The sequence below is a fragment of the Vombatus ursinus genome, unplaced genomic scaffold (assembly GCF_900497805.2).
Source record: "Vombatus ursinus unplaced genomic scaffold, bare-nosed wombat genome assembly UNPS02014805.1, whole genome shotgun sequence".
NCBI lineage: Eukaryota > Metazoa > Chordata > Mammalia > Diprotodontia > Vombatidae > Vombatus > Vombatus ursinus.
The window spans coordinates 14,717,216-14,743,349 of NW_020954583.1; the positions used below are offsets into that span (position 1 = coordinate 14,717,216).

At 35.2% G+C, this 26,134-nt stretch overlaps 1 protein-coding gene across 3 annotated transcripts in view; it reads left to right on the top strand.

Moving 5' to 3' along the window:
- ROBO1 (roundabout guidance receptor 1) overlaps positions 1-3,659 on the top strand; it is a 449,796-nt gene extending 446,137 nt beyond the window's left edge. For all 3 annotated transcript variants that reach the window (XM_027874166.1, XM_027874168.1, XM_027874167.1), the window contains 2 exons: positions 2,056-2,246; positions 3,025-3,659. In XM_027874166.1, coding sequence (XP_027729967.1) covers positions 2,056-2,246; positions 3,025-3,039 — 206 coding nt within the window. In that variant the 3' untranslated portion in view covers positions 3,040-3,659. The remainder of the gene's footprint in view (positions 1-2,055; positions 2,247-3,024) is intronic.
- The last annotated feature ends 22,475 nt before the right edge of the window (positions 3,660-26,134 follow it).

Genomic DNA, 26,134 nt, shown 5'->3' on the forward strand with positions numbered 1-26,134 from the left:
GTCACTATTTTTTTTGCATTTATTGTTTCATCATCCTCCAATTTATTTTCACCTGATATAATTTCCAAGTTTGCATGGCTCACTATAATAATTTAATTCACTAATAATAATTTAAGTCAGCATGCCTTAAATAATATAATGATTGATTCACTTCAAAAGGGGTGTTTCCTGAATTGATATTGTCTTGATCATCTCTTATCCTAGATGGATTCTAAGGTGCATCTTGCCTTGGGTTTCTTGCTATTTTTCATCTCCCATAATGGAAGGAGACTGAGCCAGAGACTATATATATAGAAACACAAATCCATCCTCACTGTTGGAAAAACAGTTCAGCATACATGCCTTACTAGCAGGGAGGAAAGAGATATGAATACCATCATTCTTACATACATCAGTAGTCTTTTTGAGCATTTTTTTTCCCTCACTTGTCATTGTTATTCATGTGTAAGATCACATCTAGGCTCCTTCACTGCATTCCATTGATCAGGCCTAGAACAACTTTTTTTCCAGTACTAAAAGGTCAGACAGATGTGATTGCTAAGCTGTTGCTGATCATCTCTGAAAGTTCTTAAAGAATAAGAAAGGACCCATATAGGGCTAAAGAAGGGCAAATGCTCTGATTTTTATTATGGTGAAGAGGATGCACTCTGCAAACTAGATTAATGAATTTGGCATATTCCTAATAATATTATAGAACATTATTTAAGAGAGGATTTGTGAGCATTTAGAAAGGAAAGCAATGATCCTTAAAAGTCAACATGACTTTACAAAGTAGAAATTTCTGCTTTGACTAACCTTGACTATGCTTGACTAACCTTATTTCTCTTTTTGACAAGGTTAGTGGACTGGTACAAGAAAATCCTGTAGATACAGTATTTGATTTCAGCAAAACATTCAACAAATTATCTCATGCTGTCTTTAAAGGCCAGATGGAGAGAGATGTGGGTTAAATAATGTTTCTGTTTGGTGGATTCAAAATTGGTTGACTGACTATCACCAAAGAGTAGTAAAAAATGCACCAAATTAAATTTTGAGGGAGTGCTCTAGTAGGTTAGCCTAGAAAATTGTCCTTGGCTCTGTGATGTTCAACATTTTTGTCAATCCCATAAATAAAACCATAGCATGAGTTAAGTGTGTGGGTGACAGCAAGACCTACTTAACGGACTGGATGACAGGATACAAAATAATTTCAATAGGTTGAGTAATATGTTGAACTGAATAAAACAAATATAATAGGAATGAATTAAAAGTGCTATACTTGGGTTCAAAATGTCACCTTTGTAAGAACCAAATGGGGAAAATGTGGCTAGAGAGTTTATGGGGAAAGATCTGGGGAATTTAGTGACTATTAGGCTCGGTGTGAGTCAAGAGTAAAATGACAACCAAAGAATCTAGTGCTCTCCTAGGCTAGATTAAGAGAGTCTTAGTGGGGGTGGGTGGGACAGGAGAGAGAAATTAAGAAAGAGACAGAGAGAATACCAAGGGCAAGCTCAGTGTCTTGAATGGGGAGGAACTGCTTGTACTATGTTCTGATCAAGAATTCTAAGTACCACATTTTAAAAAAGACATAGATAAACTGTTGTGCCTGGAATAGGGCAACCAGAAAGTTGAGGGAACAGTTACTTGAAGGAAGTGGGGGGGGAGTGTTCCCTGGAAAACAGAAAGCTTGAGAGTTGTTGTCAAGTAGAAGCCCCATGAGCAAAACTAGGATCAATGGACGGAAATTACAGAGAGAGCAAGATTTAGACTCAAGATAGGAAAAGAAACTTCCTTATAATTGGAACTATCCAAAAAGTGGAGCAGATTGCTTCAGGAGGTAGTGGATTGATCTTCGCTAGAGGTCTTCAGGCATAGGCTTAGATGACCATTGGTTGATGCTGTCAGGAAAATTCTTAGATACTAATTGAAATTGATGACTTTTGAAGTCCTTTCCAACTTTTGGATTGTATGATTCTGTGCTTTTCATCAATTTAATATTTTTGCAGTTTGATTGCAAAATGACTTTTAAATAATATGTATTCCATGTTGTTTACATATATTAATTATTTTATGCAGAGGATATTCTACCATACTGTAGACCTACATTTCCAACATCAAATAATCCCAGAGATCCAAGTTCTTCAAGCTCAATGTCATCTAGAGGTTCAGGAAGACAAAGAGATCAAGCAAATGTAGGTCGAAGGAATATTGCAGAAATGCAAGTGCTTGGAGCATATGAAAAAGAAGTGGATAATGAAGAATTAGAGGTATCAATTATGAAATCATGATTTTGTGTATGTGTTTATGCCTACTTAATATCTGTTCCCAAAGTTAAATTCAAAAAAACCTCTCAACCCACAACAATGTCTCTAAACATTCCTGGGCTTTTAAAAGTCAGTAGTACTACTAGAAACCTACTGGTCATTTTAAAAGTATTGTTCATATTTATAATTCCCCACAGTTCAATTTCTTGTAAGTCATGTGTTCATCTATAGATTTGCATTGCTATATAAACCACATTTTTCGAAGCAAGAAGGATTTATTTAGAGAAATGTCTTTTCTAATACTGTAATGTGTTTTGAAGAATCATACTTGATTTTGGTACCATAATGTGTTGCTTATCATAATTCTTGAACCTCATGTCCATTTGACTAAAAGTTTTTTTCCCCTTTTCATAAAATAGCCTTTATGACTAATCTTTTGACAGATATATTTGGCCCCAAATTATTTCTTGCAATGAACATTCTGTTTACACTGAATAAACAAAGAGTGGGACATAAAGCCAATTAGGAATGCCCGTCTTAATTCTCTAAGAAGCTCTATGGATTTGGGTTTTAAATTAAGCTTTGGAAAAAAATTCTTTTATAATTTGCTATAGATTATAGAATATAATAGGTAAGCAGTAATATTTTAATTGACTGGAATTCACTGAACCCATGAACATGCATTCTCCTTTTCAGTCCCCCCAAATCAACTTTTAAAATACAAGAAACTTTACAATGTTCATATTTTTTAAGAGACTGTGATGTTTTATTTCTTTTACAGGAAACTGAAAGCTGAAGAAAATAAGAGATGCTTTTAACAGGCTTATATCATCTAATGTGAAAATTATCACTCAAGAAGCCTATTGTCTGATGACATATGACACCAGAAATTATGTTCAGTGCAATCAGAGTGTACAAATTTTCATTTATTCCTCTCCTCTGAATATAATTTTTAAAAGTTCCGTTGGGAGTTTTATTGCTGTGATCTAATATCCTTCCCTATAAAAAGCCTCTTATTTTCCCTCCATGTGTCCCCAAATCTTTATACCTTATCCCCAGCAAGGGAAGAATTTACCTGTGGAGTACAGTGGAATTTAAGCTCCGAAGTTGGTGGAAGTACAGAAGATGGCGGATGTGCATCTTAGGTACCTTCTCCCAGAAGATGCTACTTAGATTCACTCATTGCTTATATACTAAGTATGGTACATTATTGATAAAGGACACAAAGTTGCATACAGTCAACTTCATGAAAGGGCTTGTCTAATATAGTATTTTTTCTATAATTCACTGTTAATGCAGATTATAACATAAAAAAGGTTGGGATTTTTTTACCCACACAAGTTTTTTTTTTTTGTTTTGTTTTTTTTAAATCTGTCTCTCATCTCATCCTTTGCTGGATTGGGGAAGGGAGGGAAAGTAGGGAGGGGGAAGTAGGGGGATGTAAGGTAAATGCAAAACTATAAGAAATTTGGGGTGGGAGGAACCATATTGTAAATATCTATTCTTTTCAGCCCCTGTTGGTACTTTATTTTTGTCTTCCTTTCAGTCATTGAAGTACATTCTTTTAAAAAAAAAAGAGAAAAAGAAAAAACAACATCCTTTTGGATAGATAAGTTTTAAGCCAATTGGATCTCTGGTTGTCTAGTCATTGTCATAAGTAAGTCTAGCAAAAACCTTGTTCTATTTTTCAATTAAAAACAATTATAAATACATATTAAAAACAAATAGACGGTTTTTAATGACCAATTGAGTAAGGGCACCATCTTAACTGGCAAAAATTTCTTCTGGAAGTGTCAGTTCACCTTACGGAAGTGCCACTTAAAGAAGTTTGATTTTTTTTTTTTTTTGGTAATGCACTGTTTTTTTTATCTTTTTTTTTTTTGGTTTTAAAAGCACAATCACTAAACTTTATTTGTAAACCATTGTAACTATTAACCTTTTTTGTCTTATTGAAAAATGTTTGGAAGTTTTTCTTCATCTTTTTATTAATGCTATTTGTATTTGGAATATTTGAATGATGACAGATGGTAAAGTAACTTACATACTTATTTGTGGACCATAGGCAGAACATTTCTCACTTATCCTGGAGTTCTGGAAAATTTGCAAGTTTAATGTAGCAAAACTTACAGGATTTTCATCTAAGCTCAAATAGAGGCATTAATTGTTTAGAATTGCCAAATGATGCCCTCTGTCTGTAGTTTTTTTATGATCTTTTTTGTTATTATATAAATTTCCTTGATTTTGTCATTGGTGCTAACTGAAAAAAAAAATGTGTGTTTTCATGGACAACTATCAGAACTAGCCCCATTGAAATAATTTTTTTTAAAGTTTGGTATGTACCAAAAACTAAAAGTGTTCATTTAGGTAATTTTTAAAGAGTTACATAGAAAGGCTGTGCAGTACTAAGGGAACAATCCATGTGATTAATGTTTTCATTATGTTCATGTAAGAACTTCTTATTTTTTAGCCATAATTTTGCATACTGAGGATCCAATAATCAGAAAAATAATTTTGTCACATTATTTATTAAAAATGTTCTCAAATACATCATTCTTTCTCAAGTTGTTATTGCTTCTCATTTTTGTCCTTACACAAATAACTATACTTATTAGTAGAGTCTCACTATCTTAACATTTTACCAATATACTGCTAGATTAAATAAAGCTCAGGTGTTATTCTTTCTGAATACCAGTATAAGTCTAAGAGAAGTCTTATATTGCAGCCAGAATTAGAACTATAACTATATCTGTGGATGGGAAAACGTGGAACCCATGGTCCACCTAGCTCTTAAACACAGAGCTTCATATTGGGGAGGTAGGGTCTAGGAATTCTCAATAGTAATCACATTTGTCTGAAGCAATGCCCATTCAGTTATTAAAGGACATTAAAGGCAAGTAGCAGATAGGGTTTATAGTAAGTGTCCCCTGTTCAGTGCCGCCAGGTATTCATATATGTAGAAGAAATGATCAATTCACAGTTCAGACTATCTTCTTCTAGCATAAGAATCAACACAGAGAGTAAACTTTTCCTAAATGTTTCTGTATGAGAACTGGTTCAGATGAAATCCTCTAACGGGGTCTGTTAGTTAATTTGACAGAAATCATCTCTTTAGATTTGTGTAAAGTCATTATATATGAAACACATACCCAAAACAGTATGTGCCAGTATTACATAATGAAACTATACAAGCCGTGCACAACAAATCAGTTTCATTCATTAAATAGCCCCTTATTTTTTCTTGTTTCCTTTCTTATTTAATGAAAAAGAACCCCTTATAACATGACTCCCATGACACCCAGGACAATCCTAGATTAGGAAATACTGCCTTAGAGATTATCTCGTTTGATCTCTCTTTTTTAATCTTTTTTACAAAGAAGTCATTTCTACATGTAATTTCCCCATGCTCCATTGACAAGCCTTACCTTGAAACAAAGAATAATAGTTAAGCAAAACCAACTGACAAAGTGACCACAATATTCTGTGTAACATTCTGTACCCTTATATATTCACCCCTTTGACTAAAAGGTTACCTATTCAGTGCTATACTAATCAAACTACCAAAAAATTATTTTATAGAGCTAGAAAAAGTGATAAAATTCATCTGAAAGAACAAAAGGCCAAAAATATCAAGGGAATCAATGAAAGAAATGTGAAGGAAGGTGGCCTAGCCATACCAAATCTCAAACTTCATTAACAAAGTGATAAACATCAAAATAATCTGGTATTGGTTAAGAAATAGAGTAGTAGATCAGTGGAATAGATTACATATACAAAGATTACATGTACAAAGATAGACATCTCACACCATATACCAAGATATGGTCAAAATGAGTACATGATTTAGGCGTACAGGGTGGTACTGTAAGCAAATTAGGGGACATAGAATAGTTTGCCTGTCAGATCTATGGATAAGAGAAAAATGTATGACCAAACAAGAGATAGAGAGCATTATGGGATGTGAAATAGATAATTCTGATTACATTAAATTAAAAAAGTTTTTGCATAAACAAAACCAATGCAGACAAGATTAGAAGGAAAGCAAAAAGCTGGGGAATTTTTTTTTTTTAATTTGCACATTAGTCATGTTGTAAAGAAGAATTAGACCCAATAGGAGGAAAATTAAAAAAAAAAAAGATCTTTCCTTGTTGGTGAGAATCAGATCTGGAACAGAATTTCCCCTTGTTGTATCCTCTTCTTTCTGAAGGGTGAAACTATTATTAAGACAAGTCAAGAAAGATTGCTTTAGCATATTTTTGGAAGACTAAAGTCCTCCATGTTATTACAGCATGCCTCTTTGTCAGGTCTGTGACCAGTTTCTAGAATTCTTTGTTTCCTCATCCTCATTATGTTGTAATATACTTAAATGAAGTGACTATTGACCAGCAACTTTAAGCTTATATATCCTCCCACAAATTGTTACTCATATTCTTCCAAACTATTCCCAAATATGGTGAAATCACTTGTAAGTAATTAATGTCACTGACCATTTCTTCAATAATCCATTTAAATGTGATGGAGCTCCCAGAAATCTCAAATTGGTAAAATCCTACAGGTTAGTCATTCAACACGCCTTTATTAAGTGGCTACTATTTTGTCAGGTACTGTGCTAAGCACTGGAAATGCAAATCCAAGCAAAAAGAAAGACAGCCCCTGCCCTACAGGAGCTTACATTCTATATTGTGGAAGATAACACATAAAAGGAAGCCGAAAAAAGGGAGGGGCATAAGTAGGTACCTGGCTGGGGCCATGATGGAAAAGTCCAGAGGAGTGCAGTCTGGTGAGAAATGAAGAGAGCTGGCATAGATGTCTGCTTAAATGGAGGTTCTGGGAGAAGCCCTCTAATTGGAGGGCAGGGAGGTGGCAGAGATTATTCAAAGCTGTGAGTTCCAGAGACATTGTAGAGAATCCTGTACTCCATATTCCATCATTCTGCCTTTTGCCTCCATACCTTTGTATTAGGGTTCTCAGTGCCACCACTGCCTTTTATAATCCCTAGTATCCTAGGGGTTCCTAATTAATTCTTAATTAGGGACTATAAAATGTGGGATATTACCTACAAAGAAGAGCATATAGGTGAGTTTAGGTTGAATATGGAATGCATGTAGGAGAGTAATGAACAATGAATTCACAGACACATAGACATAGATTTTGAGCTAGAAGGGAAATTTATGATCATGTAGAACAACTTTGAGGAAAATAATGTCCATGAAGTTATTTGTCCAAGAGTATATAAGTAGTAAGTGGCTGAGCCTTTTTTCTCAGAAGACCCAGGTCTTCTAAGGTCAAATCTAATGCTGGTACCACACTGCCAAGAAAAGATGAGATTGAAACCAGATTGTAAAGGGCTTAAATGCCAGAAAAAAAAAGGGATTTTTATCTTCTCCATCACCTTTGACAATATAAAAGCAGGTATTGGTATCTTCATTTTACATATAAGGAAACTAAGTCTCAAAATGTCTGGTGACTTTTGCCTGCGTTTAGCCTGCGGTCACACAACTATTCAGATAATAAGTGGCAGGAACCATACCCAGATCTTCTGCCTTCAAGTCCAGTACTTGTTTCCATCATTCCATGCTGCTCCTCACTCTGATAGGATGCCAAAAATAATACTGTCCTAAAATCTGAGCACTCATCTGTGAGTGTAATTAAAAGCATTTTTTCCAGTTGCTTATAAATTTTCATTCACACCTCCTCCTCCTCTGATTTCTATTTAGGGAAAACCAATCTTCTCCAAGGGCTTAATTTATAAATGTTGAATTAATATCTAAATTATTTCCCCCTCCCACCTTCCAAAAACAAGCATTAACATCTATTGTATGTATAGTTACAGCTTTCAACTGTGTTAAAAATTGAATTCTAAGTCTGAGACTCTCCCTGAACACAGGTTTTTGAATCCTAAATCCTTTAATTCCAATAACAGACCTAGATAAGAATTTGGTGAAATGCTTTAGGATAGAGTCCAAGGGATATAAGTATCATATTTCCAGTTCCTAATTCAAAACAATAATAGCTTTGAACACTACATTGTATTCCTTCATGAACTAGTTAATATTCTTAAAATTTTAAGTGCATATATAAACTATAAGCCAATTTGAAAAATTTATTAATAAGAGTAGAAGCAATATAGAGCAATTTAATAAGCTTGGGATAAAAAAAGTAATAATTGTGTTTTACAATGTGTTGCATATATGAAAAGATATTAGCTAACATAACTGTCCCAAACTTTGGATAACATATAATATCTTTGATCAAGAGGAGATAAAAAATCTTGGAAGCAGAAAGATAAAAAATAAATAAGCAGGAAGTTCTTTGTAGGTTCTAAAAAACAAAGAGGTTCTCTCATGGTTGGGTCATTGCAACATATGAAAAATGACAATGCCAACTGAATTAATATACAGATTTAATGCCATATCAACCAAATTATCAATCTGATACTGTTCAAAACTAGACAAAATTATGAAAATTCATAATGAATTAAGGAAAATCTACAATCTCAAGGGAAATAATGAGAGAGACAAACGAATATACAAATGAAATAACATTTGTGAAGCTCAAACTATATTCATAAAGCTATAGTCATCAAAATTATTTGGTACTACTTAAAAAGTAGAAAAGCAGTTTTTGTAACATATTAGAAAAGTAAGAAATAGAGAGAATTGAAAATAGCAGTCTATAGTTTGATAAACCCAATGTAAGAATGTGCCCTTGTTGAATGCAGCTGACCTTGCCTGATCTCAGAGCTACAAATTGTCTGGGGGTGATTGAAACCAGTTAAAAGAGGACTATTGAAACCAGTTTAAAAAATGTTGAATTCAGACATCAGAAGGGGCTATCTGACTTTGATCCCAATTGATGCTGTGATTGGACCACATCCACATGGGTTTCTCCATTGCTAGAATCTAAGCCTGACATTGTGACCAGATGTTACCATTTCCTACAGCTTCCCCAAGTTTTGTCTATGGACTTTTGGTTGTTATGAAAACAACTTATGTAACATCTTCTCAAGGCCCTGTCTCCCATGAGACTCCCTTCCTGTTGAAATGTATTTAACCCTGCCCCTGGCTCTGCCCTTCCTGGGCACTCTAGTACCCTGCTGCTGGGTGGTGACCCTGAATTCCCTTGCCTCAATTAAGAGATGCTAGCTAGAACCATTCTAATAATAATCAGCCCTATAGCTAGAATAATTCTAATAATAGTACTTAGCTTAACATAGCTTGAGCTAACCTAGTAATAATAGTTATGAGACTAAATTGATAGAGCCTTGTGAGTATTTCCTAGTACTGTCAACATAAATTAAATGACATGTTTATAGTGCAAAATTTGGTAAGACTAACATAGAAGAAAGACTTCTCTTGTAATTTAGATATAAACTTAGTTGTGAAGAGTTGCTAATTATTCTTGTGGAATATATTAAAAATATCTTCATTGTTTTATCTAGTAAAATGTGTGAGACTTGCTATTTGACATGGTTATACGTTTGTTTCATCTCTTCTGGTGATATGGTATAAGTTCTGTAATGCTCAAATCTGAAAGCTGGAAGATATCATTTGATATTGGCTCTTCTAGCATTTTAAAAAATTTCAATGAACTTTTATTAAGTATCTAGTAAACATTATAGCCTTTGTTAAACCATGAGAATGCTATGCTTTTTAAGATATTTATTTTATTTTTAATTTATAGAATAAAACAAGCATTTTCATAACAGCGTAATATAAAAAAGATTGCACGTGAAACTGCAAATCTTTTATATCTAACTTGCTAACCTTTTAAATGTATAATAAAATCATCATGTAAATTTCTTTTCCCCCCTTTTTTTCTTCCCTCCTCCCCCCACCTTAGATGGCTACCATTAGACACAAATATGTGTGTGTGTGTGTCTGTACATACCATAACTTGTCTATACACACTCACACACACACACACACACATATATACAAATATATGTCTATGTATATATATACACATACATATATACATACATACAATACATATTTATTATTATTAGTTCATTCTCTGGATGCAGTTAGCATCTTCCTTCGTATGTCCTTTGTAATTAATTTTGGTATTGATAATAGTTAAAATGACATCCACTCAAAGATATTCTCAAAATAATATCGCTGTTATTGTATATAATGCTCTCTTGGTTCTTTTCATTTTACTCTTCATTATTTTGTGCAAGGCTATCCATGTGTCTCTAAGATGATCAAGCTCATCATTTCTTTTTTGGAGGGGAGGTAAGAAATTTTTATTTTTTTCATTTTTTCCAATTACATGTAAAGATAGTTTTCAACATTCACTTTTATAACATTTTGAGTTCCAAATTTTTCTTCCTCGTTCCTTCCCCTCCCCCTTTCCCAAGATGGCAAGCAATCTGATATAGGTTATACATGTACAATCATATTAAGCATATTTTCACATTAGTCATGTTTTGAAAGAAGAATCAGAATAAAAGGAAAAAACCAGGAGAAAGAAAAAAAGTTAAAATAGTATGCTTTGATCTGCATTCAGATTCCATAGTTCTTTCTCTGGATGTGGACAGCATTTTCTATCATGAGTCTTTTGGAATTGTCTTAGATCATTATATTGCTAAGAGCATAGTCTGTCATAGCTGATCATCACACAATGTTGCTGTTACTGTGTGTGATGTTCTCCTGGTTCTGCTCACGTCACTCAACATCAGTTCATATACATCTTTCCAGGTTTTTCTGAAGTCTGCCTGCTCATCATTTCTTATAGCACAATAGTATTCCATTGCATTCATATACCATAACTTGTTCAGCCATTCCCCAATTGATAGGCATCCCCTCAATTTCCAATTCTTTGCCACCACAAAAAGAGCTGCTATAAATATTTTGTACATGTGGGTCCTTTTCCTTTTTTCATGATCTCTTTGGGATACAGATCTAGTATTGGTATTACTGTATCAAAGGGTATGCACAATTTGGTTGCCCTTTGGGCATAGTTCCAAATTGCTCTCCAGAATGGTTGGATCAGTTCACAACTCCACCAACAATGCATTAGTGTTCCAATTTTCCCACATCTTCTCCAACATTTATCATTTTCCTTTTCTGTTACATTAACCAATCTAATAGGATTGAGGGTAGTACCTCAGAGTTATTTTAATTTGCATTTCTCTAATCAATAGTGATTTAGAGCATTTTTTCATATGCCTTTAGATATCTTTAATTTTTTTCATCTGAAAACTGCCTGTTCATTCCTTTCACCATTTATCAAAGTGAGAAATGACTTGTATTCTTATAAATTTGACTCAGTTCTCTATATATTTGAGAAATGAGGCTTTTATCAGAAACTCTGGCTGTGAAAATTGTTTTCCAGCTTTCTGCTTTCCTTCTAATCTTGGTTGCAGTGGTTTTCTTTGTGCAAAACCTTTTTAATTTAATGCAATCAAAATTATTCTTTTGCATTTCACAGTATTCTCTATCTCTTGTTTGGTCATGAATTCTTCCCTTCTCCATAGATCACAGTTAAACTATTCCTTGCTCTTAATTTGCTTATGGTATTACCCAGCATGTCTGAATCATGTACCCATTTTGACTTTATCTTGGTATACAGTGTGAGATGCTGGTCTATGTCTAGTTTCTGCCATACTATTTTCCAGTTTTCCCAGAAGTTTTTGTCAAATAGTGAATTCTTAACCCAGAAGCTGGAGTCTTTGGGATTATCAAACAGTAGATTACTATAGTCATTTACTACTGTGTCTTGTGTACCTAACCTATTCCACTGCTACATCACTCTATTTCTTTTTTTTTTAATTATTTTAAACTTAAATACAAAATAAGAAAAGGAAAAAAAAGCATTTCCATGTGCACAGCAGAACATAAGAGAGGACTGAAAATAATCAGCAATAAATTTACATTCCAAGAAAGTGTATGTAACAAATACTACACATTGTGTCCTAACCTGTTCATCTTTTCTCTGCTTCCTTGTAAATTTTCTTTTGTTCTCTGCTACACACTTTTTACTTTGTTCTTTTTTTCTCCCTTCCTTCTCCCCTTCCTCCAAGAAGGCTACAATTAAGCATGGATATATTACACACACACACACACACACACACATACACATGCATATCTATACACATATACACACATATATACATACATATGTATTAGATATTTATAATAATACTCATATCTAGACATGTACATTAATATGCATATGTGTAAGACTATACTATACTTGTTAGTCCTCTGTTGCTCTGAGAGTAGATAACATCTTCCTTCATAAGTCCAAGTCTTTCCATATTTTTCCAAGTCCACCAACTCATTGTTTCCCATACCACAGCAATATTCCAACCTTAAACTGTCTGGTTATTTTAAATAATCTAAAACAATATTGATTAATATGGCTGACATATAGTGTTGTTTCCCTATTTTTCTCTCTTAAATCTATTTTAGCTTTAAATTTTTCTGAGATCATGATTACTACTCCTGCTTTTTTCTAATAAATTCTATTCCTGATCTTTATTTTGTGTTTGTGCATATCTCTTATTTCCCATCCCCCCTGACTCCTCTACTTTACTTCTATCTGCTACCTTGCCCTCCCATTACTTAACATACCCCTCCCACTGAAGATCCCTCCCTTATCCTCTCCCTTCTCCCTATCCCCTTAGTCTTTTATTTCTTTCTGAATTTAGAAGACTGTTATGCCTACATACATATGTAATATATGTATGTATATATGTATGTATATATGTATATACATATGTATTGTTCCCTCTTTTACCCATTCCTGATGACAGTAGGGTTCCAGAACTACCTGCCCTCCTCCCCCATCTAATTCCTCTGTGTCAGTTCTTCCTCTTGCAGCTCATTTGTATAAGATGAATACTCTTTTAACCTTTTCCTAGACAGTTCATTTTTCAGTATCACATCATACTTAGCTCTCTCTTAATTTTTTTTTTGAAATACACAATTACTAATAACAATCTTATGTTTCTTTGCATAAAAAGTAAAAAGTTTGTCCTTATTGAGTCCTTTGTAATTAATCTTTGATGTTTAGCTTATATTTCTCTTGGATCTTGTATGTCAAATTTTTTATTAATTTCAGGTCTTTTTGCAACAAAATCCTGAAAGTCTGGCAATTCATTGAATATCCATTTTTTTTCATTCAAGATTATGTTTAACTTCTCTGGGTATGATATTTTTGGCCACAATCCCAGTTCTTTTGCCCTTTCATATAAAGTGTTCCAAGACCTGTGGTCCTTTAGTGTCACTGTTGCTAGGTCTTGTGTGATTCTAATTGACTCTGCCATATTTGATTTTTTTTTTCTCTTCTTGCTCATATTTTCTCCTTGAGGTAGGGGTTTCAGAATCTAGCTATGATATTTCTGTAGGTTTACCTCATAGGATTTCAGGTAGTGATTGGTGGTTTTTTCTATTTCTACTTTCTCCTCTTGTAACACTTCAGGACAATCTTCTTTAATTATTTCTTGTATTATTGTATCAAGTTTCTTGATTTGATCATAGCTTTCAGGCAGTCTGATTATTCTTATGTTTTCTCTTCTTGATGTTCTCCAGATCAGTTGTTTTTTTTTTTAATGAGATGTTTCACTTTCTCTTCTATTTTTTCACTCTTTCAATTTTGTTTTGTTATTTCTTGGTCTCATAACTTTGCTAGCTTCTCCTTGCTCAATTCTAATTTTCAAGGAGTCATTTTCTTCTTTAAGATTCTGGATCTGACTTTCTTTTCATAATCTTGTTTTTCTTATATTATTCTTATTTTTAAAATTTTTTCCTCAATCTTTCTCCTTTGATTTTTGAAGTCTTTTTTTTAAAGTGCTTCTATGAATTCTTTTTGGGTGGGTGACAATTTGATGTTACTCTTTTGGGTAGGAGAGGTTTTTTTTGCTTCAATATTCTCCTCTGAAGATGAACTGCAGTGTTCACTATTCCCATAGTAATTTTCTATGGTTGGGTTCTTTCTCCTTTGCTTGCTCATTTTTTTTTTTAATTTATAGCAGCTTGCTATTATAATCACCTCTACACCTAGGGCATGTGGGATGGTGTCTCTGGCCTCAGATCCTCCTTTAATCCTCCTCTCTTTCCTGTAACCTAAACCCACTCCTGCACTCATCAGGCATGTGCTGCTTCCTTCTCATCCAGGGCTGCATCTCAGCAGCACAGTTGGGCCTGGCATCCCTTATCAGCAGAGGTTCCCTCAATCTTCCCCTGCTCAAATACCCAACTCCCCACACTGTCTGGGAGGTAAAGATTCCTGTGGCTGGGGCCAAGCCTACCCCTCAACCAAAGTAACCCCAATAGCTGTTTGCTGTTTTAGTGGAATTAGCCTGGAAGTATTCACACTTCACAGGGACCAAAACCTAGATCTTCTCCAATTGTCGCAGGAGTACCACTGTTCTGCACCAATTTGTTTATTTTTACTGCTCTACATTTATACTGAGGTGCTATTTTGTCTTACTTGTGGAGGAAATCTAAAGAGCTTGGAATTTACTGATCTACTCTGCTATCTTCCCAGAATCCTCTCCCCACCACTCTATTTCTTAAGTTCATCATTTCTTATAGCAGAGTACTATTTCACCACAATCATATACCACAACTTGTTTAGCCATTCCTTAGTTGACAGCAACCCCACAATTTCCAGTTCTTTGCTACACCAAAGAGAGTTGCTATAAATATTTTAGAATATATAGGTTCTTTTCCTTTTCCCATAATCATTTTTGGTAATAGATCTAATAGTGATATTTCTGGGTCAAAAGGTATAAACAGTTTAACAACTCTTTGGGCATAATTCCAATGGTTGGATCAGTTCACAATTCCACCAACAATGAATTGGTTTCCCAGTTTTTCCATATCCCCTCAAACATTTGTTGTGTTCCCCTTCGATCATTTTAGCCAATCTGATAGGTATAAAATGATATCGCAAGGTTGTTTTAATTTGCATTTCTCTAATCAATAATGATTTAGAGCATTTTTTCATATGAGTATGTTATTTGATTTCTTTATCTAAAACTGCCTGTTCATATCTTTTGACCACTTATCAATTGGAGAATAACTCATATTCTTATAGATTTGACAAGGTTCTTTATATATTTGAGATAGGAGACCTTTATCTGAGAAACTGTAAAATTTTTTCCCCAAATTTTCTCCTTTCCTTTTGATCTTGGCTTCATTTATTCAATTTGTACAATAACTTTTAAATTTAATATAATCAAAATTATCCATTTTACAACTCACTCTGCTCTCTATCTCTTGTTTATTCATAAATTGTTTGCCTGTCCATAAGTCTGATAAGTAATATGTTTATGTTCTTCCAATTTTCTTGTAATGTCTTTCTTTACGTCTAGGTCATGTGCATATTTTGATCTTATCTTGGTAAATATTGTAAGATATTGGTCTATACCCAATTTCTGCCACACTGGAGTTCTATCTCATGGGAAAACTGGAAGGTTGACTTTTGGCATGGGCTGAGATAGGACTGTCCTCACTCAATTTCCCCAATAAAATTTTCCCACTAGACTCATTTTAAGTCTGGCAATGTCATTGGCTGCCTATGTGAGTTTTGCCTGGAATCAGCATCAAACTAGGGGACCTTTTTTTTCCCCTTTTACTACTGATGTTCCTCTTTTCCTTTTGTGGCAAATTTTTATAATCATGGCAGGTGATGAGTAGAAGGTATGAATCTTTATCTCATGAACTCAGGCTGGAACACATCTAAGTTACTATATTCAACCTGAAAATTATAGTGTTTTTTTTTTTTTTTCACATCCCAAACAAGTGAGTAGATGAGTACTTGGATTAATCATCTGCCTGCTGGTGATTCTGTATTCCTATATAAGATACAGTCCTTCACATAACTCACAATGATATGGGAATAATTAGATAATTATGTAAGAATTTGTTAAACCAGGACGTAATTCTATTAGTTATTGAGGTTAACATCATAAACATTTTCTGTTTTGTGTTAAGGAGTTTCAGTGTAATTAGTCATCTTAGAGGAAAATGACTTATGGTCTATGTTGAGATGCCTCAGGGAGACATGCAATTTTACTTAGATTTATTATTTAATGTGGGATTAACAGTTGCATATAGAACATGCTCTGAAATGCAAGCAACTTACACAAAAGTCTGAAGAGGATTTGAGTGCTTTGGTCTATGTGGCCATATTATCTATTTCATTTCGACATGGTTACTACTTAAACATGTTGTGTCGTCTTTTAGGAAAATTAATTTGTGTGGCCATTACATTTAGGCATAGAAATCACCTGTTTGCTTGAGTTACTATGTGCTCATATATATAAGATCAGAGCCTCAGCAGAATCTCATCCTTCTAAGGGGGGGGAATGAGCAGCTAAAAGTAAGTAACTAGAGTATATAAATGTTTCTAATGGGATTCAAAGGCCTTGAGCATGTGGTAAAAAATTGGGTTCAGAATTTTCTGATTTTTCAGTTGTTATTTGAATTTCCTGAATATAGGAACATAACAATTTTCTAACTTACATCACAAGGCAATTATAGGCAATAAACTGAAGCTTTCTTCCCTTTCTGGGACTTAAATCCAAGGTGAAGAATAAAATAGATGAATGACAGAAGTTAGGTGATAGTAGAGTTAATGCCAATTAAAAAGTATTCTTAAACCTTAGCTTAAATAACTACATTACCAAATATCAAATTTATAACCAATTCAGATATATATTCAGAATATAATCAATTCAGATTCTTATAGATTCTTTTAGATTCTCTCTTAAGCCCGTTGTTAGCAGTGTCTAAAGAAGTATCTGGTTTAGATAAGGACAGGAACAGAAAGAAGTACAGAAAAATATAAATACTCTGGTCTAGAAGTTTCTAATTTTATATTCTTATTAGTGCTATAAATTTTGAGATAGTTCTCACCATAAGATGTAGTTATTGGCAAAGCAAACATAAAATGACTATTGAATTGTATTGAGATCTATTTTGCAAGAAATTTGACAGAAAGGAGATATCTACAAGTAGCCCAAACCAGAAAAACAGTTTGGCTAGACAGATGCTGCTCTGAGGCTCTGACTATTCCTGAATTCCTTGGAGGGGTGTTTTCCAAAAGACCACAAAATTCCCACCTGGTTAATCCTGTGCCTCGCTTTAACACTCTGTAACTACATGATTGGCTGTCAGATGTAAATCACGTCTGGAATCAAAGTTAAAGGAGTTTTCCCCCTGTTGTATGATGACTATGTCCTTCTTTTATGCTTTTTATAGCAAATTTCTATTATCAAGAAATCTTTCAAAATCATATTTTAAATAAATGTTCCTCATTGGGCATTCAAGGGTCATTCTAACCTTTTTGACTGAAAGGAGGGAATGAGAAAGGAATTTATAATTTTCATATTAATTGATATAAATATGTAATGAATATACCAATAATTTAATTTTCTCAAGAGGTGACTCTGGCTTGGGAGTCAGAGCTCAGTGCAGCTTGAACTGAATAATCAAAACTGTGACAACATTCTCAATCAGTGGACTTTAAGTGAATCAAATCAAAGATGCAGAACCTGTTCTCCTCACAGAACTCTGGTTCTGTACTTTAGGAGAGGTGGTCACAACCCCCAAAGATTTAACTCTAGAATTGTTGTATTGTGGGGCTTGGAGTTTTCTCATGGGAAACCTTTAAATGATTGTTTGTAATCCACCTTACCCCCTCCTTCCCCAGTTGTGATTTAAGTATATAACCTGTGCTTTAACTTCAGCTAAGGAAAATTCCTCACTCTGAAATTGATTAATTAAACTACTCGATTACTGGCATTCCTGTCTCTAGGCCAGCTTTGAGCAGCTCCAAGCATTCACAGGTTAAAGACTGGCTCATTAAAAATCTTGTTAACAGCTGCAATGGGAGATGTACTCAGAAACCAGACAGCTACATGGGACATCTGAGCCCAAAGTTATGACGGACTGATGAAATGGACAGTAAGAATGGGTTACCCTTTCTTTTTACTTCTTTCCCATGTGCTGTTATTCTTTGTAAGTCCTGCTTACAAAAGAGGACTGCCCCCAATGACTCCTATCAATGTTTTGGTCAATCTCTTTTCCTCATCCCCTTGCACTATTCCCATTATCATGGGCATCTTCTTTAAAAACTCTTGATGAAATGTTTAATACCTTGAGGTCTTGTTATGCCCTGGTGAGTGTGATCCCCATCCCGACCTGACACCCTTGGTGTACCTTTGTTGTTGTTGTTGTTGTTGTTGTTGTTGTTGTTGTTGCTGTTGCATTCCCTTTAGCCTTGGGGATATTGTTTGCCCTTTATTTTCAGGGACTACTCACTCTCCTTGTCTGTATCTTGCTCCTTTTTTTGTGGTGAGGGAATTAAGTGCTGTGTCCCTACTTGTATTAGGGTCCCTGTTACTGATACTCTAGTGGTCCAGCAGTTCATTAAACTCCTCAATACCTCCCTTGGTCAGTGATGGAATTCATCTTGACCAAGAAGGGGGAGGGGAGGATTTTGAATGCAGCTGACCTTGCCAGATCCCAGAACTACAAATTGCCTGAGGGTGATCAAAACCAGTTAAAAGATGACTGTTGAAACCAGTTAAAAGATGACTGTTGAAACCAGTTAAAAAAAATAGAATATTGAATGTAGACATCAGAAGGGGCTATTTGACTTTGATCCCAACTGATCCCATGATTGGAACACATCCATATGATTTTCTCCACTGCTGTGCTTGGAGCTTGAGCCTGATGTTCTGATCAGATGTTACCATTTCCCCCAGTATTCCCCAACTTTTTCTATAGACTTTTGGTTGTTATGCAAAACAACTTATGTAACAGCTTCTCAAGGCTGTGCCTTCCATGAAACTCTCTCCTTGTTGAAATGTATTTAACCCTGCCCCTCTCTGCCCCTCTTGGGCACTCTAGTACTCTGGTGCTGGGTGGTGATCCTGAATTGCAATTCCCTTGACTCAATTAAAAGATGCTAGTTTTTGCTATTTTGGAGGTCTTCTATATTTCAAGTTGACACCCTTTTTAAATCTCAAAATCTGCATCTGGTTATGGGCATAGAAACAAGGTAGTTGGAAAGTTGAAGCCATTTCAGATAAAACTGAATTAATTTACATATCAAGTGTTTTGAGACATTTGAGTATCTCATTTGCACATAAAAGGCAAGTAGAGACAATGATTTTGCCCTCAGGCACAAAGTGCTGATACTTTTCCCTTAGTCACTCATTTGGATAGCCAACAGCAAAACCTTAGAGTTTAATAAAATCTGGGGAACCTGAAGACTAGAATTATTTCATGACTATTAAGGTAGCTAGTTATATTATTTGTTAAAATGTTGGACTTGAATTTAGGAAAATCAGAGTTCAAATCCTGCCTCAGACTCTTCCTAGTTGTCTGACAAATCATTTCTCTCTCAGCCTGTTTCCTCATCCATACAATGGGAATATTAATATCATCTATTTCAGAGGATAGTTTTAGAGTTAAGAGAAATAATGTATGTAAACTGCTTTGCAAATCTTAATTGCTAAATAAATGCTAGGTGTCATTGATTGATTGATAAAATGACCATTTCTTGTGATGCTAAAGACTTGAGGAAAGTAATGTTCAATAGAAGTTAGGCTAAGGTCTTTCCTTGAGGTGACCCAGTCATGAACCATGGAGTTATTGAAAGGAAAGTTTACACCCACAGCATTCCTAGGATTTGGTGAATTTCAGAGTTGAGAACCTGAGGCACCAGAACCAGAAGATCACTATTCTTTCTGAAAGAGCACAGTTATAGCCCAGGAAAGGATTAGCATTAAGCAGGAGGTGGTAAAGACTATCTCTTGAGAGGCATGGTCAGGGAATCCAATAAACTGAACTGCCCTACAGAGACTTTTTTTTTTAAGGCCCTTTAGTACCAGGAGTTGTGAGTTGTTTCGATTATATATGATCCTTTTATGTGTGTTTCACTTCCATGTTACTTTGATTCCACTCTTCCCATGGAATATTGGGGAAAGTCCACTCCAGGTTAGGGGAGAGATAGTTCTGTAAATGCTGCTTTTGCTAATCCTTTTGAGTAGGTGCCTCTTTGCTGAGAGCTAAATACATCTACTGACTGATTGAAGAGAAAGAACTTAAGAATAGTTGATAAGGTAGGTTAAGCAAGAAAAGCTAAATGAAACAACTATACAAAATAGCTGGGTAAAACAAAATAAGAGGTTAATAAAAGAAGAGGAAGGAAGCTGAGTATAGCTCTCAAATTGTTAAGAGAAGTTAGATATAAAGCTATAGAGATGATAAAGGGGGTGTGAAGGTGCTAATGAGGTACTTAAGAGGTGAGTTATGAACATTAATGGAGGTCATTATGGAGCGTAGGAAGAATTTGTACAGTGATTTACACTAAGTAAGATCTGTGTTTCTACTATTGTCTGCTATTATAATCAAACATCTGGTGACTCTCCTAGAAAAGAAAGTGAAGAGGCTGAAAAAATGGTTCTCCACAATTCAGGTTAACTTGGAAAACAATGACTTTAAAAAAATGGAAATATCTTCCTTGCTCTCTCTCCCCACCCCACCCCAAATGGATCTGAAGTGATAGAGTAGAAACCTGATCTGTGTCAGAAGGTTGGATAATGGTAGCATATCGCAAAGAAGAAGGGATGCAGAAGGACCATTGCATGCTTGAAGTGCTAAAAACTCAGTTTGAGGCTCTTTCTGAAGAGAAGGAATTGAACGTTCTGAAGAAGAACCAGCGGCTAGTCCTCCAATGAATGATGAAACACATCTACAAATAAGATCAGGTAAGAGGATAGCAGTGTTTGGTGACTCCCTGGTCAGGAGCACTGAGACAGTTATCTATAGACCTGATGATGAAAATAGCAGTGTATTTTTTTCCCAGGTCATATATTTCTGATATAACAGAGAACCTCCCAAGACTTGTGGAATGGATGATTATTTCCTACTTTTGATAACTCACTTGGGTATAAATGTTGCTGTCAGAAGCATTGCCAAAAATTATAAATTCTTAGATCCTCAAAAACTAAAGATCAAAGCAGCAAATGTAGGTTTTTTTTTTAATTTTTTATTATTACTATTTATAGAAGGGAAGAGACTCAGGAGAGAAACTTGATATTGTCAAGATACTGTTAGGAGACACCCTGCTTTCCAGCAAGCAAGCTGTACCCTGAGCTTGGCATAACAACAATCCTTTGTAATCCCTCTGGATGAACACTGCTGCAGCTAAATCACAGAATTGATGTTCCCCAAGTTTGAGCAAGTTCCAATAGGCCCAGACATGAAGCCCTGCTATGAATGGACTTTTTTTTTTTTTTTTGTCACTAGACAACCTTGCCACACTGTTGCTACACTACACTGTTTGATTCTTTGTCTAGCCACAAATATGTAAATCAAGGTTTAGCCCCACTGCCTTGGATCCCCCACTAGGGGGTGGCCCTGCACATGTGTCTAGTTTGCTGTTTCCCTCACTACAAAAAAGAAACTTCAGTCTTAATCTCTGCACAGTTGTTCTTGTCTGCTCTGTCTGTTTGGGTTCAGCCTCTGCAAGCCAAGAGGTTCAATCCAGTTGACATACAAGAAGTGACTAAATTGCTAAGAAAATGTTTTTTTGAAAATGGGATTTGTATTTTTGCCATTGAAACAGAAGAATAGATGATGTGTGGGGGTGAGTGATGGGGATAGCATATTTGTTATACTAGTGAAAAGGTAAAAGAAGAGAAGAAAAAGAAATTTAAGGGACTTGGGATCTAATAGAGTAAGAGGGTTTCAGGATAGAAGATAGTTCAGATTGGCTTCCTCCCTACCAACGAATCACCAGAAACTAGAAAACAACTAAAAAGCTATTAAATAAGGCCAGGAGGTAAAAAGACATACATATGTTTTGCCATCACTTTACTTCCCCAGGGGGTAGCTACTACCCTCAGGTTCAAGGATATCATCAGTGCTCCTGAAATTATAGCTCGTGGTCCCAAGCCAGTAATCTTACTATAAATAAACAGCCAGTAGTAACAATTAGTTCAAAGCAAAGGCACTTATTTACTAAGACAGCAAAATGAGAACCATAGCTTAAATCCACCTCCCTATAAACTTAAGGTACATTCTCCCACAAGTACACACTATGTCTGTGGGAAGGTTAAATTCTAACTTAGAGTGCAATAGTAGGTAGGCACACATGTAGGAAACACATATGGCCAAGGCATGTAATGCCTCCTGTACTGTTCATACTCAATGTCCTTCCTTCTTGATTTCTCTACCCTATCTCCACTTTGTAAATGCCACTCAACTGATTTTTCTATAACTATTCCTTTCCGTGGTTTAACTCTTGACTACTAGGAATACTTCTTTCTTGAAATCTATAGTCAATCCCGTGGTGCCACTCACCATTCCTGTGATACCTCAGACAAAAATAAACAAATAAAACAACCTCCATTTTCTGGTTCTTCCCCGTACATAATGTCTTTCATTGCTAGGATATAAGCTTCTTTAATGATTGCCTCACTTTTGTCTTTGTATCACTAGCACTTAACACAGCTCTTATTAAATATATTTTTATTCATTCATTCAAATAGAATTCTGTCCAGGTAGAAAAATGGATAATGAATATTTTCTTGCAGTCTTGTAGACAAATGTATGAAGTACAAAGTGTCCAACACTGCCCATGAACCATGTTATTTTCTTTATTAAAAATATAAAAAGTAGGAACTGCTTCCTTTGGCTATTTCATCTAGGTATAGGAAAAGATAATTACAGTAAGATAAAGAGAAGTTTGTGTGAACTGTTGGTAAAAAGTGATATTGAAATAAAAAAGTGTGGGATTTTGTTTGTTTAAATATTTCATTTGCAAATAGTCTTGTTGAATTGAACTTGTGGCTATCCATGTACTATATACTATGAAATGACTCTTTCACACTTTGCTATTATAGAGAAGTGCTTAGAAAAATATCCAGGCAGGTAAGATGCAATTTGTGAATCATGTTTCTTTGGTTGATTTAAACTTATTGTCTACTAACATATTTCAAGTTCAAAGTGCAAATCAATTAAATGTCACTTAGACAAGTGGTTTAATTGATAAATTTAAAATTTAGCTGACAAAGGTTCTGCCTTGTTGGAAGTTTATTTGATTTAAAAATTGAAACTAGAAAACTGCAATATGGAGTTCATTAGATATATGAATACCTGCATAATTATATCTGTAAATGCCATATCTAAACTAGTTATTTGTGGTTCACACCTCTTTTTCACTGATCTTATTACTTCAAAAATGTATGCTCTCATCAACATAAGTATTTTAAATCTGATAGGATCTACCAGAGTTCCTCCTCCCCCTGCAACATGGGTTAGGCTAATTTTTTTCTCTGTAGGTGACAAAGCTGTTCCACAGATTAGATTGACCCAGGAGACCAAAGTTCAAATTGTATCCCTCTTGACTCAGATTACTGGTAGCCATATTGACATGGCTTCCTGGTCTCCTAAGGGCACAAAAGATCCCACCTACATGAAATGGAGGCCCTTTAGACTTTCCAGGTATCCTAAGACTGCATGAGTCATCATGTCCTGTCTTGCTGACAAGATTTGATTCGATATAGAGACAAAGGGCAGCATTGACTGGTCCTCCATTCAAAGACTTTCCATCTTTTAGTAACTTCCAGGGATTCTGGTCCATTGGCATAGCTTTAAAGAATGTATATTTACTTACACACTATAGCTACCTGAGTTGATTTTGGTTGCTTATGGACCAAACACTTCAATGAATCTATGGTCTCATTAATGTAGTGACTTCCTTCAACAATTCAGTTAAGAAGCCATCAAAGTCTTCCTGTCCTGTACAATTTAGCTATATTCTCCCATGAATTTTTCATATAGGGCCCACCCAATGTTAAAAGCTTTCCTTTAGATCATTTAATATTACCTGAGCACACAGTACTGCATTCAGGTGGTATTACCTATCCATAAGCCTTTCTAGTAACTCCTGTAATATATATGTATACACATAATATATGTATATATACACACAAATATACACATAATATATGTATATGTATACACAAATATGTACACATATATATTTGTATATGTACACATATGTATATAAACAAATATATATACCTAGGTGGTGCATGTATAAAGTGCCAGACCTGAAGTCAGGAAGACTCATCTGCTTGAGTTCAAATCTGGCCTCAGACACTTATTAGCTGTGTGACCCTGAGCAAATCACTTAACCCTGTTTACCTCAGTTCCTCACCTGTAAAATGAGCTGGAGAAGGAAATGGCAAACCACTCTAGAATCTTTGCCAAGAAAACCCCAAACTCACGAAGAGTCACAACTGAAATGACTGAACAACAACAATGTATAACACACATACACATGCATACATCTGTATATATATATGTATATATGTATATGTGTGCATGTCACTTCTTGCTTCTAAAATATATTTGTTGACAAGGAAGTGTTCCATAGGACTATGTCACAAATAAAGGGCGGTAAGAGAGCAAAGAGAATTGAATCTATGTATAGGTGTTTGCCCATGATACATGGAGGAAAGACAGTGAGAGAGAGAGAAAGAGAGAGAGAGAGAGAGAGAGAGAGAGAGAGAGAGAGAGAGAGAGAGAGAGAGAGAAATGAGAGATATAAGGAGATAGAGAGACAGAGAAGGAAAGAAAAAGTGAGAGACAGAGTCACAGAAATGAGAGATATAAGGAGATAGAGACAGAGAAGGAAAGAAAAAGCGAGAGAGAAAAGGGGAAAGAGGGATAAAGAGAGAGGGAGGCGGAAGACAGGAGGAAAGAAAGAAGAATGAGAAGAAAAGAGAGAGATAGCAGGAGGAGGAGAGAGAGGAACAGAGAAGTGGGGAAAGGAGAAGAAGGGAGGGAAGATGTGAGTGAGTGAGAGAGAAACAGAGAGGTAGACAGAGTCAGTCAGAGGTTTTATTCTCTACCCTGTAAGTTTCACACAGATTTTTTTTTAATATAGCTACACAAACAGAGAAAATATTATCAGTTGAACAATTTACAACATGCAAAGGAACCAGGCACAGTATATCTCAAAAGGGACAACAAAGCATCTTCAGTTGTATTTAGCGTCCTGAAACATCAAAGTAATTACAGTTGCATGTAGCTTTCTGAAACAGTTTCCATCCTGGCTTCATTGGCAGGATTCTATACTATACAATTAGATCTGTGGAGTCAATTAGGATAAAAGTGTTCAGCGGCCCAGGCCATTCAGAACCTTATAAAAGCTAGACTTGCTATTTCCTTTAACAATGAGTTCTTCACAAACACATAATGACCACATAAAAACCCATAGCCTACTTATCCCCACCTTATTCTACTTCACAAAGTCCTACTCCAATGCCTTGCCAGTGGAATGCAAAATCTAGTAGGTTCTACCATGCTAGAAAATTTTCAGATAGGATCCTAGCAATAGATTGAGTCTACTCTGCTTTCTGAAGGCCAGCATAGCTAAGTACAGAGAGGCTCACTACCAGTAGGCTGGCCAGTTGGTGATGAATTCTTTAGCCAAGGAAACCCATGAAACAAAGACAAGTACAAAATGGCCCTCAATCCTATCTATCACCCTTCTATGACAATGGCAAAGTTGTGGAAGCATGGAACTCTAAGAACCATAGATTTCTTAGGTTGCCTATGATCATTAACTTTGCTATTGGTATTCTAAAGGTAAGATCCTTGTCAAATGACCAATAAATGGACATATTACCATAGGAACATAAATTACATCAACCTTAATATTCTCACTATAAAGGAAACCAGACAATGAAAGATTTTTTTTTTGTATTTACAGTAATGCTAAACTCTTTTAAGTATTTGTAGATCTTACTTAGGAGGGCCTGCAATGTTCCAATGCAATCACTACAATGTCTTCCACAAACAGAAGCATCTGGATGACCTTGCCATGTACAGACTATACTTCTTCCATTTGGA